The sequence below is a fragment of the Cydia amplana genome, chromosome Z (genome assembly GCF_948474715.1).
Source record: "Cydia amplana chromosome Z, ilCydAmpl1.1, whole genome shotgun sequence".
NCBI lineage: Eukaryota > Metazoa > Arthropoda > Insecta > Lepidoptera > Tortricidae > Cydia > Cydia amplana.
In genome coordinates, this window is record NC_086096.1 from 27,017,302 (window position 1) to 27,032,463 (window position 15,162).

The window sequence follows — 15,162 nt, forward strand, 5'->3', positions numbered from 1 at the left end:
GTACCTACCTGCCGTCCTAATTCCTATACTCGCTGTAACTAAGCTACTTTATTCACCTGTAATGCAACACACTGTATAATATCATGTTTATTGACAAATTGTACATACTTAATATAATACCTAATATATTAATTTAGTTACCCATGAAGTAAGATTAGATTACAATTATGTGTTTTATGTACTTAATGGTTTAATTTAATACAAAACCAATTTAGTAAATAACGTATGATTCGAAACAAGCCCATGATTATGTAGCGCAGTAACAAAACTTAAGTTTAAATAATTCCTAATAACGAAGGTCTCCGTTTCAGCTTTGGCAGAAATGCTTTCATAAATACAAGTCGTTCCTTGTGAAATTTTCTAAGCATGTTCGATAGTTGGGTCATTCTCTCATTTCGTGCAAATCGGTGAGATTCTCTCGATTTGTAATTTTTCTTTTAAATGGTAAACTTTTGAGTTTCGTCAATTTGTGGATTCATTTATTAACATTTTTCTGCTAAAGGCACCTTTGTAACGTTATTACTTTTCATTTAATAAGGCTACTGGTAATGAACTACGCGCTGGTAATGAATTCGGCCGAGATGGTAATTTTATCAGTGGACGGTAATGAAACAAACTTATGAAATCGAACATAAAAAAACTGTATTTCAAGAAAATTAACACCAATTAAAATCAACAATATTAAAAACATGTGTCTTAAGCACTGCGGAGATGATCAAACCGACTTGACATACACTTGGAGTTGACAATCTCAACTTATAATGTTCAAGCTAGATGGTACATTTACCATTTACTTATCATCATTATAAGTCGAGATTGTTAACCCCAAGTGTTTGTTAAGTCGGTTTGATCATCTGCGCACCATATCACATAAAACATAGTTTTCAAATTTTCAAAAATTAGCATAGACAAAATATATTTAAATCATTCGCGTTTTGTACCTATGTAATTTTTTTTAATCGTTTTAACCCTATAGTGTGGGGTGTCGTTGGATAGGTCTTTAAAAATAAATAGGAGTTTGCAAACAACATTTTTTGATAAAGTGAATCATTTCGGAAATAATAATTTAGAAAGAATAAAAAACGGTTATTCCTTCTAACTTTTGAAAAATCGATCCAAAAAATATGAAAAAAATCATAAAAATAGTGCCTAATAAACTCATTCAAACAAAATTAAAGCAAACTTGATAAGTTAAGCCGTTTATGAGTTATCGCTAAAAGTCTTCCCTTCTTATTTTATTTAAAAGCCTGGCAACCCTTATTTGTGACCGGATTTTCGCAAGCAACCCTATAACCACATAATAGTGACCGGAAAAAGATAGGCAACCTAGTTGATTTATATTGTACAAGTTGTATACTTTCCATTGGAACTTATTTCGTTTGTCAGACAGATCGGTGAAATTTGAAGAAAAAAATTTTTTTTTTCAAAAAATAATTAAAAATAGTCTTGACCATATTTCTTTAAGCAACCCTATTTATTTATGTTCAGGAACATATTTTCTTTCATAATATGTAAGTTTCATCCGTCAGACATATTGGTGAAGGTCGACCATCTTAGACTACAAAGGCTCCCCGGTTGGGCTCCCCTATTATCATATACAGTTTTAAATGTTTATAACAACGTAATATTTATAATAACTAAGCCTCTTTCCATTAAATGCACTGCCTCGAATATATTATAATTACCTTCTTAAGTCATTCATTACCTTCCCCAGTAAAATTGGAAGGAAAAGAAGTGAATGAAACCGATATGAATGAAGTTTTGGAAGTTTTTGTCGCCTACATCAGTTGGCATCAGACCTTAATTTTGCAGAATAAACCATCTGAAAGGCGACACTAAAACACTTCATTACGTATAATTATAATAATGTACACTTGCTACGTAGGGTAAAGGCACCAGTAGTCAGCCTTATAACGACTTTTTTAAGTTTGAACGTTCGGCATTTCTACAGGATTAGTCGGATAATTAAACAAATGACATGGTTAGATCAATTGTTTATCATAGTTTTAAAACAAAATATTTAAAAAAACAACAATCCTCTTTATAATATCTCTAATTAAGTTTAAACAAAAAGTGGCACTTTTCTCCAGTAGTCAGCCTCCAAAATCCAGTAAGCAGCCTCTGTATACCCAGTACTCAGCCTATATAAACTATTCATAATAATTAGATCAAAATCACTAATATATATATATATATATATCAAAATCAACGATATTATAATATATATATTTTTATAATTTTTGTTACTTATCGTTATTGTAGTTAGTTGTAGTTTTTAATCTTAGTTTATAATTTTTTTGCATATATGTATTACTTACCTACTTGTTTACTTATTTAATAAAAAAAAATCTTATAGGTACATACAATTCTTATGACACGAAATTTGTTGGCCATAGATACTTAATTAACTAACACTATTCTTGCAAACTAAGAATCGCAATATTTATTTTCTAATAATTAATCCGTCAAAAATTAACGAGGTAAATCAGGTAATATAATTATAATTATGTTCCTAGTAGGTATTCGGTAAAAAATAATTAATCGAGTCTGTGCAGATCTAATTATCATTAATAAACAAAGTCATATACCGACCAGGAAAAAGCAAAATGATAGTTATGTATAGTTAACGTCAAAAATATGTATACACTTTTGAACCTTATTTCAATGAGATAGGGTTTAAAAATGTGGACATATTTTTGGCGGTGACGTACCAAGCAAGGTCAATGGCTGAGTACTGGATCCGCGAAACCCAGTGCTCAGCCGCATTAAAACGTTATTTCAAATGCGGCTGACTACTGGGTTTTACTTTAAATTGACTAGGGCATGCCTAACTAAATTTGAAAATGTAAATTTAACGGTCCTAACGGTCGCATTGGCTCGAAAATAATAAAATAAACGAATAACCCAAAGGTCAGCCGTGGGGGGCTGGGCACTGGATTCTTTGGAAAAAAGTGTTATCCAGTGGCCAGCCCCCTCAATTTATAAGTGAAATATTGATATTTTCATTCAAATATAATGCAATTTAATAGATAAACTAATAAATAAACCAATCATTAACAAAAACAATAACTTTTAACATTAAAACATAGTTTTTCTTGCCTGTTAAGAGAACACCACGTGCAGTAAAAAATATGGCGGACATGACACTATTGCACTCGTCGACAAACAGCACCTGTATGAACGAGTATATTTCTTCCCCCCGTTCCCTCACCGCACCTGTCGTGTGACTTATTAACCAATAAGGAATCAAAGCTCCTATTTGAGTACTCGCGATTCGTTTAAACGAATATACCAGATATTTATGACCAACTAGCTGTTGCCCGCGACTTCGTACGCGTGGATTTGTATATTGGTGGTTATATATTCTACATTAGCTTAGAACATTGTGCAGCAAGAGAATCAAGAGATTGCGGTAGGACGGTTAATCATTTGTTAATTATTAATATTATACAACGCATGAGACTTTGTCTTTCACAACCTACGAAGTTTCAAGCCCCTAACTGAATAAAATTGTCCTCGTTATAATCCCTCTAAACCCCCTAAGAAGATTTTCATGTCCTCTATTTAATAAAACCTACTACCTAACTACCTATTTACGAAGTTTGAAGTTCCTAGCTTTAAATAAAATTTGAACCCTATACAAACTTTCAACCCCTTTTTAATCATTTTAGGGGATGATTTTTTAAAAGCTGAAATTATTTTTCTTGTATTCTAATAATATGCCTTTATACAACGATTCAAATCCCGCACTCAAAAAAATGTTTGGCCTCCAAACAAATTTTCAACCCCTTTTTCACCACCTCGGGGGATGAATTATCAAAATCTCTGAAATTAGTTTTCTTCTCTTTTGATAAAATACATTTTTACGAAGTTTCAAGTTTGTAGCTTTAAATAAAATTTGAACCCTATACAAACTTTCACCCTGTTTTAACCCTGTTAGGGGATGAATTTTACAAAACGCTAAAATAACTTTTCCTGTCTTCTAATAATATCCCCAAATAGAAAGATTCAAGTCGCGTATTCGAAAAAATGTTTGATATCCATACAAACTTCCAACCCCTTTTTCACCACCTTAGGGGATGAATTTTCAAAAACGCTGAAATTAGTTTTCTTGTATCTTAATTTAATACCTTTTTGCAAAGTTTCAAGTTCCTAGCTTAAAATAAAATTTGCACCCTAAGACGAAGTTTCATCCTCTTTTTATCCCCCTTAGGGGTTGAATTTCCAAAAACGTAGCAATTACTTTTTTTTGTAATCGGCTATTATGCCTTTCTAAGAAGTTTCAAAGCATTTGTAATGGATTAAAACTTTCAACCCCTTTTTAACCCTGTTGGGGGATGAATTTTACAAAACGCTGAAATTATTTTTTCCTGTATTTTAATAATATCCCGAAATACAAAGATTCAAGTCCCGCGTTCGAAAAAATGTTTGATATCCATACAAACTTTCAACCCCCTTTTTACCACCTTAGGAGATGATAATTCAAAAACGCTGAAATTAGTTTTCTTGTATTTTAATAACATATATTTTTACGAAGTTTCAAGTTCTTAACTTAAAATAAAATTTGAACTCCATACAAACTTTCAACCCCCTTTTAAATGAGGGGATGAATTTTACAAAACGCTGAAATAACCTTTCCTGTCTTCTAATAATATCCTCAAATACAAAGATTCAAGTCCCGCACTCTCAAAAATATCTGATCTCCGTACAAAATTTCAACCCCGTTTTTACCACCTCGGGGGATGAAGTTTTAAAAACGCTGAAATTAGTTTTCTTGTTTTTTTAAATTTAATACCTTTTTACGAAGTTTTAAGGTCCTAGCTTAAAATAAAATTTGCACCCCAGGTCAAAGTTTCATCCCCTTTTTTACCCCCTTAGGGGTTGAATTACCTAAAACGTCGCAATTCCTGTTTTTTGTCATCGGCTATTATGTCTTTCTAAGAAGTTTCAAAGCATTTGTGATGGATTCAAACTTTCAACCCCTTTTTAACCACCTTGGGGGATGAATTTTCAAAAACGCTGAAATTACTTTTCCCGTCTTATAATAATATCCCCATATACAAAGTTTCAAGTCCAACACTCACAAAAATATTTAATCTCCATACAAACTTTCAACCCCTTATTCACCACCTTGGGGGATGAATTTTCGAAAACGCAGAAATTAGTTTTCTTGTTTTTTAATTTAATACCTTTTTACGAAGTTTCAAGGTCCTAGCTTAAAATAAAATTTGCACCCCAGGACAATGTTTCATCCCCTTTTTACCCCCTTAGGGGTTGAATTACCTAAAACGTCGCAATTCCTTTTTTTTGTCATCGGCTATTATGTCTTTCTAAGAAGTTTCAAAGCATTTGTAATGGATTCAAACTTTCAACCTCTTTTTAACCCTGTTAGGGGATGAATTTTCAAAAACGCTAAAATTACTTTTCCCGTCTTATAATAATATCCCCATATACAAAGTTTCAAGTCCAACACTCACAAAAATATTTGATCTCCATACAAACTTTCAACCCCTTATTCACCACCTTGGGGGATGAATTTTCGAAAACTCAGAAATTAGTTTTCTTGTTTTTTAATTTAATACCTTTTTACGAAGTTTCAAGGTCCTAGCTTAAAATAAAATTTGCACCCAGGACAAAGTTTCATCCCCTTTTTACCCCCTTAGGGGTTGAATTACCTAAAACGTCGCAATTCCTTTTTTTTTGTCATCGGCTATTATGTCTTTCTAAGAAGTTTCAAAGCATTTGTAATGGATTCAAACTTTCAACCCCTTTTTAACCCTGTTAGGGGATGAATTTTCAAAAACGCTGAAATTACTTTTCCCGTCTTATAATAATATCCCCATATACAAAGTTTCAAGTCCAACACTCACAAAAATATTTGATCTCCATACAAACTTTCAACCCCTTTTTCACCACCTTGGGGGATGAATTTTCGAAAACGCAGAAATTAGTTTTCTTGTTTTTTAATATAGTACATTTTTACAAAGTTTCAAAATCCTAGCTTAAAATAAAACTTGCACCCCATACAACCTTTCATCCCCTTTTTAACCCCCTTAGGGGTTGAATTTTTCAAAATCGCTTCTTATCTCTTGTACACTTTATAAATTCAACCTAGTGTGCAAATTTCAACTTTCTAGCTTTTGTAGTTTCGGCTCTGCGTTGATGAATCAGTCAGTCAGTCAGTCAGTCAGGACACTTGCATTTATATATATAGATAAACGACTCAAAAGGCTGACCACTGGTACCTGGCTGGCCACTGGTGCCGTTACCCTACTGTATAAATCATGCGATGGCGATGAAGACTAACGAGAACCACACTCCTTCCCGACCCGAGAGATCGTATATATTTTCGCTAACAGCAGCACACGGGCGTCCGCTACGAGATCACGCGGCCAACTGACTGACGAACAATGTGTTGCATCGGCGGTAGGCGCTATATACCTCGTAATATAGCAAAATATAGCTAATCTATTTCTCGCGTCGGTAATGAAGAAATTACTTGAACCATACACTTATAAGGCTGTATAGTTTTTATTATTTATTTCTAGCTTCTAATATTATACGATTTAAAACATAACTAAATAAGTTATTTATTGAACAAACAACGAATTTTCTATTTGTAGTATCTTAAGGTTAAAATGTAGGTGAAAGTTACATCTTCACGCGTTACATGTAGAGATGGATGAAAAAATTGGGTGTTAATTGTACATATAAAGAAAATACATACCTTTTTAGAATTGTTCATTGGAGAGACATATACTTTAGGCCCTATGTTACAACCTTGCATTAACAGATATTTGAAAACGCCACCACATTTTTGGTAAATTTCCGAAAACACCGATTTGCACGAAATGCGAGAACGACCCAGTTACATTATTTACAACAGATTTTATTGTCGTTACGTTTCAAAATGATGAAAATTTACTTTAATAGTTATTTGTACAACAAGAGATCAAAGTTTGATATTTCTTCGAGTGCTTATTTTGAGTCCCGTGCAAGCGAAAGATTCTATACTAGAATCTTGAGCGTAGTAAGGGACTCAAAAGCGCACGAGATGTAAATAACTTTGATCTCGTGTAGTTTACAAAACTTTTCACCTCAGCAGTGAAAACATATTTTAGAGAACCCGAAAAATGTATTCCTTCTTCATCACTTACCTATTCACTCATGTTGTCTTAAGATATATTAACAATTAAGTTTTCACCTCAGCAGCTCGAACAAGGGTACTTTGTTCGAGCTGCTCAGGTAAAAAAATTATTATATATCCGCTGTGATAATGACTCAAGGAAGTAGGTACTAGGTAGGTAGGTACTTTTATTTTTTTAGTATTTTTAAGCTTACAAGAGGTCTACAGCTCAAACCCCACTACTTGAGTTAATTTTATTAACAAGCTTTTATTAGGTCGACCTGTATGTAACTATGTAATGGAATACTATATCATATACAGGGTGCTTCCTGTAACAGGAGCAATAAATTAAACTGTAGGCTGTACTCCTCAAACTGACCAACATTTGTTCAGCAACTTTTTAAAATTATGAATCCTTTAGACTTCCTCTTTTTCATACAAAATAAATATTGCCTTCAATGTACGCTAACATCAGTGTGTTTGACGTTGCTTGTCACGCTTCAAACATAACAAAATTTGCAATACATTGCGTCTTAGAATAAACAAAGTGTAATAAAAACCAAAACCCGAGTTATTTTCAAAAGTTGCTGAACAAATGTTGGTCAGTTTGAGGAGTACAGCCTACAGTTTAATTTATTGCTCCTGTTACAGGAAGCACTCTGTATAATATACTATGGAAGGTAACTAATTTAACCATCTTCCAAGGATCGTAGCGTCATGAAAATTGGCAGCTGTATGTAGTTCTGATGACAATACAATAATATGGTACTGTCGAACTGATCTGATGATGGAGACAGGAGGTGGCCATAGGAAGTCTGTGATGAAACAACGCAACCTAATTGTGTTAGGGGTTTTTAGAATTGTCTCGATGAGTATTAGTTGTCTATCGTAAGAAAAGTACAGTCAGCGATAAAAGCTTGTACCAAAAAATAAATTTTTGCCAAAAACTTATTCTATTTATAATACAGTGAAACCTGATTAAGTGAGACCTGGATAAGTGAGAAACCTCTATAGCTGGGACTCATGGTGCGGTCCCGACACTTTAGCACTGAATTACCTCTGTTAGTGAAAAAAAACGAACCTCTATAACTGGGATTCGTTGTTGTGATTTTATAGTCACATTTACCTCTATAATTGAGACAGAGAGTGTATTTTACCTCTTTTACTGAGACTATATTTATAAGATTACATTTTCCTAATTGTTTTTTTTTTTAGAATTTTATAGGAATTGACCTCTGTATCTGAGATAACGTCAATCTATGGCCTCTCTAACTTGGACTTTATTGATCAATTTCCGTATTCTTACTAACTCTTAGTCTATGCACAAATTCCGCATTTGCTTAATTGTGTCTAAACGACTTCAAGTTTCATTTAGTTACTTTATGTAGTTAAAACTATCGAAACGAAAGCTGAAATTTTGATAAATAACACAAATAAACAAATTTTCATTTAATAAATTTCTAAGACGCAATGAAGTCCGTATCAAATTTAATTGAAAAAAATCTCTCCTTTGGAGAATCATTCAAAATAAATTCAAAGAAATATTTAAACAGACTTAAAAAATATTTAGGGACAAGGATTATTTTACCTTATTTATTTTTAAAGATAATTACAAAATACCACCTCTATAACTGAAATATATCCTCTATTCTCACCTCTATTAATGGGACCCTCTGTAAATGAGACAGAAATTTATTTGTACCTGGCTAACTGAGAGCCTGGGTAAGTGGAAAACCTCTTTAAGTGAGACAAATCTGCTCGTCCCTTGAAGTCTCACTTATCCAGGTTTCACTGTACTTTTTTTTATTAAGTTTGGCCTAAGTATATATAAGGACCAGTTTCAATAACTACAAATACCTACAATCATAAATGTTGTTTATTTTGTAGTAGTAGTTGTGTTTTATGTTATTTATTTATTTTATTTCGGCAGTATAAGTAACAGCAACTTAAAAAAAACAGCAACTTAGTTATTTAATTAATTAATGAATTGGTCAGTTGGTATAGTTAAACCTTTATCTTGCTGTAATTTCGTTTTCACCAGTTTTTGAAGAATAAAGAGAGCCTTTACGAGCAGCTTGTTTATTCTTCAAGAACTGATGTCAAAGTTGAATTTTTTCCACAAGAGTGGCAATAGTTATTTGTACAACAAGTGATCAAAGTTTGATATTTCTTCGAGTGATATTTTGAGTCCCGTGCAAGCGAAAGAGCGTAGTAAGGGACTCAAAAGCGCACGAGATGTAAATAACTTTGATCTCGTGTAGTACACAACATTTTTCACCTGAGCAGTGAGAACATACCTATTAGACAACTTGAAAAATGTAATCCTTCTTCATCACTTAATACCTGCACTCATGTTTTCTTAAGAAATACAAACAATTAAGTTTAATTACCGCAATGGAACACAAAAACAAAACGTAATAATAAATTCCAGTAAAATAATATAGAATTAACAAACATTAACTGACACTTCAATCGACAACTTTTTTTTGTAAAAAAAAATCTTTGTAAGATTCGGTCCGAATTGCGGATATGTACTATTTGTCAAGTATGGTAGAAATTCCTAAAAGTAAAATAATTAAGTTTGCGTGTATTTTTTGAGTTCATTATTTTAATTGTACAATAAAATACCTAAAATATAGTATTTTATCAAATCTTAAATATTATTTTTATTAATTAATTATTAAGAATTCATACTCGTACGTGGTTTGGAATGATGCGGTCTGAAGTTTTTCGGGGGTCTATTATAAACCGTGAATATACCGTTGAATGTCGTTTTAACTTTTTTTTGTCTGTTTCATTTTGCTAACAGTGTGAAAGGGACAGATATAATAGAACCCAAGTATTTCGAACTTTTATTAGACCCCGCATGTTGAAATGACATTTGACTATAAAGGTCACTTGAATGTCATTTTATCTCACTCAGTGAGCAAAATCGCATTTTGCTCACTGTTTTTAAGAATCAAAGTACCCTTGTTCGAGCTGCTGAGGTGAAAAATAATTTAATGCAATATTTGAGTTTTTCCACATGTTAGTTGGTTGAGTTAATTGACTTTTATTTGATGGATGGATGCATTTGCAATGTTTTATAATTAGTACTTACCTATTTTCCTTACGTTGATGTGGTGAAATATGTTGTGTTTCACTCAGTAGCCAAGTTAAACGAGCAATTTCTTGTACATATATTTATGTGTTTGTAATGAAAATTAACAAACTTGGAAATGAATTCCCGTCCTATGGAATATTGGAAATAGGAATCTCGGTAACGCATGTCCTTGGCAAGCTCGACGAAATATCAATGGAATTTATTACTCCGGCAACGATAACCCAGATACCGTAACTTGAGCGTATAAAAAGCGGCAAGTACGTACGGCCTCCCCGCCCGGTGGTAGCGGGTAGTACGGTGGGCCCTGTCGGTGTCGTCGCACGTAAGCCCGATTTACTTCCAAACTTACTACGCACGCACTTTTTGCACTATTTTCTTTTCTTTTCTCCATTTATATTTTTTACACGTAGGTAGAAAAAATAATGCGATCTAATATTCCGAAAGATTATATTATTGCATAAGTAGGGCTCACCCTACCACGAGTGGTCATTAATATATAGTGGCCAATAACTCATTATTGGCCAGTATATAGTAATTTACCACTCCTTACAAATCTGAAAGAAATAAGCCAATTGAAACCTTATTATCACTCATCACTATCACTTGCCATCCCTCCTCACATATCTCGAGGATACAACAAGTCCTTCGCAGTGCGTCCAGTGAAGCTGTGGAATGAGCTGCCTGTTTCGCTCAGGCAGGCACAATCGGTTGCGTCCTTCAAGGAGACGTTAAAGAAGCTATGGTTATCTGATTTGGCTGATTAATTTGTCTATTTTTATCGTATATTTGCTTTATATTTTTCTAATTCTTTCCAATTTTTAGTGTATTTTCCCCCTTTCATTTTTGTGTAATATATGTATGTTTTTCCTATAAATTTTGTATGTATTTATATCCTTTATCTTTTTGGTACCGTAAAATGGGGTGAGTAGGGTCAAAACTGAAATTCAAACCTTGATAACATTTTATTTTTACATATAAAAACTGAATGGTGTATATAATAAGTGTTCCGGACGTTTGTATTTTAGTTTTTATTTTATTTTGGGTAGTTCCATTTCATAACTTTGACGATAAAGAGGAAAACCCACCTCACCCCGTAGTGCCTCGTATTTGGGGTGAGAGGGGTTTTCATACAAAGGTGATTTTGGAAGATTGTTGGATCGTTTTTTTTATTATGCGTATTACTATAGCTCCATTTTAAATTGGAATACATTATTTTTGTAGCAGTAGCCTTAAAATCCCTTCTCACCCCCCTCTCAAACCTTCTCGCCCCATTCATAACCCACCTCTCCCCGCGAAACCTACTCACCCCGTTTTACGGTACCTTGTTGTACATTTTGCTGCATTCGTCACCCTCTTTTCACTTTCTCCTCTCATCTACTCAAAGGTTAACTGGAAGAGATCCCTCATAGGGATAAGTTCGTCTTTGTACTTCTCACTACTTGTATGTTCTTTTTAATGTATTTTTGTACAATAAAGAGTTTACTACTACTTACTACTACTGATTATTAAGAGTGGCAACTTACTAATCGACCAATAACTATTTAAAATAGTTATTGCTATAAATTTTTTTTTGTAAATCATTGCTTTGTCCTGAAAAATACCATTAATTCATATTATTTACCTACAATAGCTTAAGTTTATTTTACGCGAATGCTTATATGCGTATTGATGTACATAAGAATAAACGAGCAATTATTGATTACTAGCATCTGCCCGCGACATCGTCTGCGTAGAATTATTATATGCATGTACTAGGTACCTATATAAATAATAAATTCCACCCCCTTCTCACCCCTTTCCATCCTGGAAATCATCCCTGGTTTCCGGGATTAAAACTATCCTGTCCTTTCCCGGGACTCAAAATATCTCCAAAATTTCATCTAAATCGGTTCAGCGGACAGACAGAGACAGAGAGACAGAGTTACTTTGTATGATATTCAAAATATGTAATATCTTGTATGGATTAAGCCGTGAATTTTCGTAACTTTCAATTTATTTTGTTACAGGTCATGAAAAAATGCTACTAACAATAACAAATTCACATCTATGAACTCATCATGAGCTTGTTTGTTGATTTGCGCCAAATCAAAACATCCGTGTCTAATCTGTCGGAGATGGTGGATAAAATATCTACGTCGGTCGGCAAGGAAACACACAAGGACGCTCACCCCCGACTCGAGGATTCCGTGCTCTTCGACGAACGCCCGCCCTACAAGCCTACGTTGGGATTCGGGGTTCGTTTTTCTCAGAGTCAAGAAGATGTTTATAAAAATATGCCTTCATCACGCCTACGTAGTCATATGTCACTTCCAAATTTGGGTAAAGCAAGTGGAGTTTTCGATAAAACTAACATGACTCATGAGAGTGGCCCTAAAATACTCGAATTAGATGATAAATACATCGAAAATTCCGCTAAAGCCACCATACAATCCTTATCTGATAATATTAGCGATTGGATTATGGCCTCTACATATAAGAGACCACATTTTGATGATAGTGGAGACACGCATCCTATGGACTTTGTAGAGTATGCAAAGTATTACATATCTGAGCTGAACATGCCTGAAGAAAAACAACTCGCTTTTATTATATCATGCTTCGAAGGTGTACCTCTTATGTGGGCTCGATGTTTCAAAAGTGAGTTCAAAGACATAGACAACTTTTTCAAGGCGTTCGAAGATGAATTTTGGGGGGCTGACAGGCAAAAGGCTGCCCTGTATGATATGAAGTTGGGAAAGTATGACGAGACTAATCATCAGATGCCTATGTCGGAATATTTTTTGCAGAAAGTTTCTAGTTACAGACACCTGAATCCACCGCCCTCCGATCTGGAGATCGTGTACTCATTGGCAGCTCACTTTCCGTCAGCCGTTGAGTTGGAGTTGCGGCTGTCCCCGAAGCCGACGCTACGTGCAGCTTACAGGATGCTGAGGAGCAGAGAGGGCGGAGCGACGGACTTCCTTCCCAATTACTTGTACGAAATGTGCGAGGCATTCCAACGCGGCCAGAGACCGGAGTCGGCGCGTCGCCACGACGCCGGGCTTGCGGCAAACTCGACAGAAAAACATTCCTAGAAAAACGATGCATTTTTTACATTGCACGCTTTTGTTAAGTAGGTATAGCTGGTCAACCAAATCTTGTCAGTAAAAAAAAGCGCGAAATTCAAATTTTCTATGGGACGATATCCCTTCGCGCCTACATTTTTCAAATTTGCCGCCTTTTTCTACTGTCAAGATCTGATTGATCAAGTATACCTACTTATCGTCATGAACATTGATTCTAATCCATTTGTGCACTTATTTAATAGCTTGCACCTCGCAGCTAGTGCTTGTGTTTAACTTAATAATAACGAAATTAATGATGCTCAATAAATATAATTGATTATAAAACTTATTGTGTTGTTTAATACTCATCCTTTATTAAAACTCTAAACACTAGTAAGTAGGAGATCCGGGATATATGGTCGACCTTCACCGATACATCTGACGGATGAAACTTATAGCTGGTCAACCAAATCTTTCGCGCCTACATTTTTCAAATTTGCCGCCTTTTTCTACTGTCAAGATCTGGTTGACCAAGTATATTTTCTTTCATAAAATATATACTTGGTCAACCAGATCTTGGCAGTAAAAAGGCGGCAAATTTGAAAAATGTAGGCGCAAAGGGATATCGTCCCATAGAAAATTTGAATTTCGCGCCTTTTTTTACTGACAAGATTTGGTTGACCAGCTAGAGACAAACCAAAGAAAGTCTGCAGCGCTAGATTAAAAGTAGTTTTTAAAAATCAGTATGCGACAACACCACAGAAAATGGATTAAATAGTCTTGATACTTGTGAAATTTCTACCATATTTACCGTCTATGAAAAAATTAAGCTGTATGCACAGCTTAATTTTTATGGTAAAATAAATTTCATTCCAACAATAGATGTCACTATTAATATGTAGACATATACTAATATTGATAAATAATATTGGGAGAATGTGACATTTGGCTTCATCAAAATTAATAAGCTTTTGTAATATCCGCGACGGCGGTAAATAGGTACAGAGGGCCTTCTGCGAACACCGAAGTTCTCAATATGCGAGCATCTTTCTCTTTTACTCCCATTAAGGCGTAATTAGATTGACAGAGAAATTGCCCGCAATTTGCGAACTAAAGTTTTCGGAAAAACGAAATAAACCATTAAAACAATAAACATATATTAAAAATTAATTTTAGCTTTAACTAGTAGGTACCCATGCCGTGAGCATAAGCATGGAGGTTGTGGGTTCGAGCTCAAAACCCGGCTAGTACCAATGAGTTTCTCGAAATGTTAGAGGAAGTTCATAAGTATGCCTATACCTATTAGGTGTGTTCAATTTGCTGTGAAACCTTTGTCTAAACCAATATTATATTATCTAAGTAGGTACATATGGTGAAGTATTAAGATGTTTCATTCCACTTACCCGTCATCAACTCCAAATTTTGTAAACATTGTCGTTTTTCAGCTTGAATCGCCTCGTGCTGACTTTTTACAAGTGTAAAATTATTCGTCATGCGGAAAAGTAACTCCCGCACGCCGGTTTTGTAAGGTTTCACCATGTTTATTCCGTTCATCACAAAACACAATGAATATTTAAACGATTTTGACAAACATATACCATAGTGCATGACGTTTACTGACTGCTTAAAAACATTGCCATATGTAGTTTTTTAATTCGATGTCAAATTATTGCGCTGCAGACTTTCTTTGGTTTGTCTCTATATCAAAGAGTAGTCTCTATATGTTCCTGACATGTTCCTGAACATAAATATAAATACGATTGCCTAAAAAAAATATGGTCAAGTCTATTTAATAAAAAAATTGAAAAAAATAATTATAGTGTGTCAAAGGTCTGTTTGATTTCAAACATAGACAGAGAGAATCATACTAGGTATCTTTGTCTTACACT

The 15,162-nt window shown here is 34.2% G+C and overlaps 2 protein-coding genes across 2 annotated transcripts in view; both read left to right on the top strand.

Annotated features, from left to right (window-relative positions):
- Positions 1-15,162, top strand: part of LOC134661386 (protein Wnt-5-like) — a 49,525-nt gene that overhangs the window by 20,375 nt on the left and 13,988 nt on the right. The window lies entirely within an intron of this gene.
- On the top strand, positions 12,237-13,303 carry LOC134660978 (uncharacterized). The gene has a single exon (XM_063516866.1). The coding sequence runs from the start codon at positions 12,287-12,289 to the stop codon at positions 13,301-13,303; it is 1,017 nt and encodes a 338-aa protein (XP_063372936.1). The 5' UTR covers positions 12,237-12,286.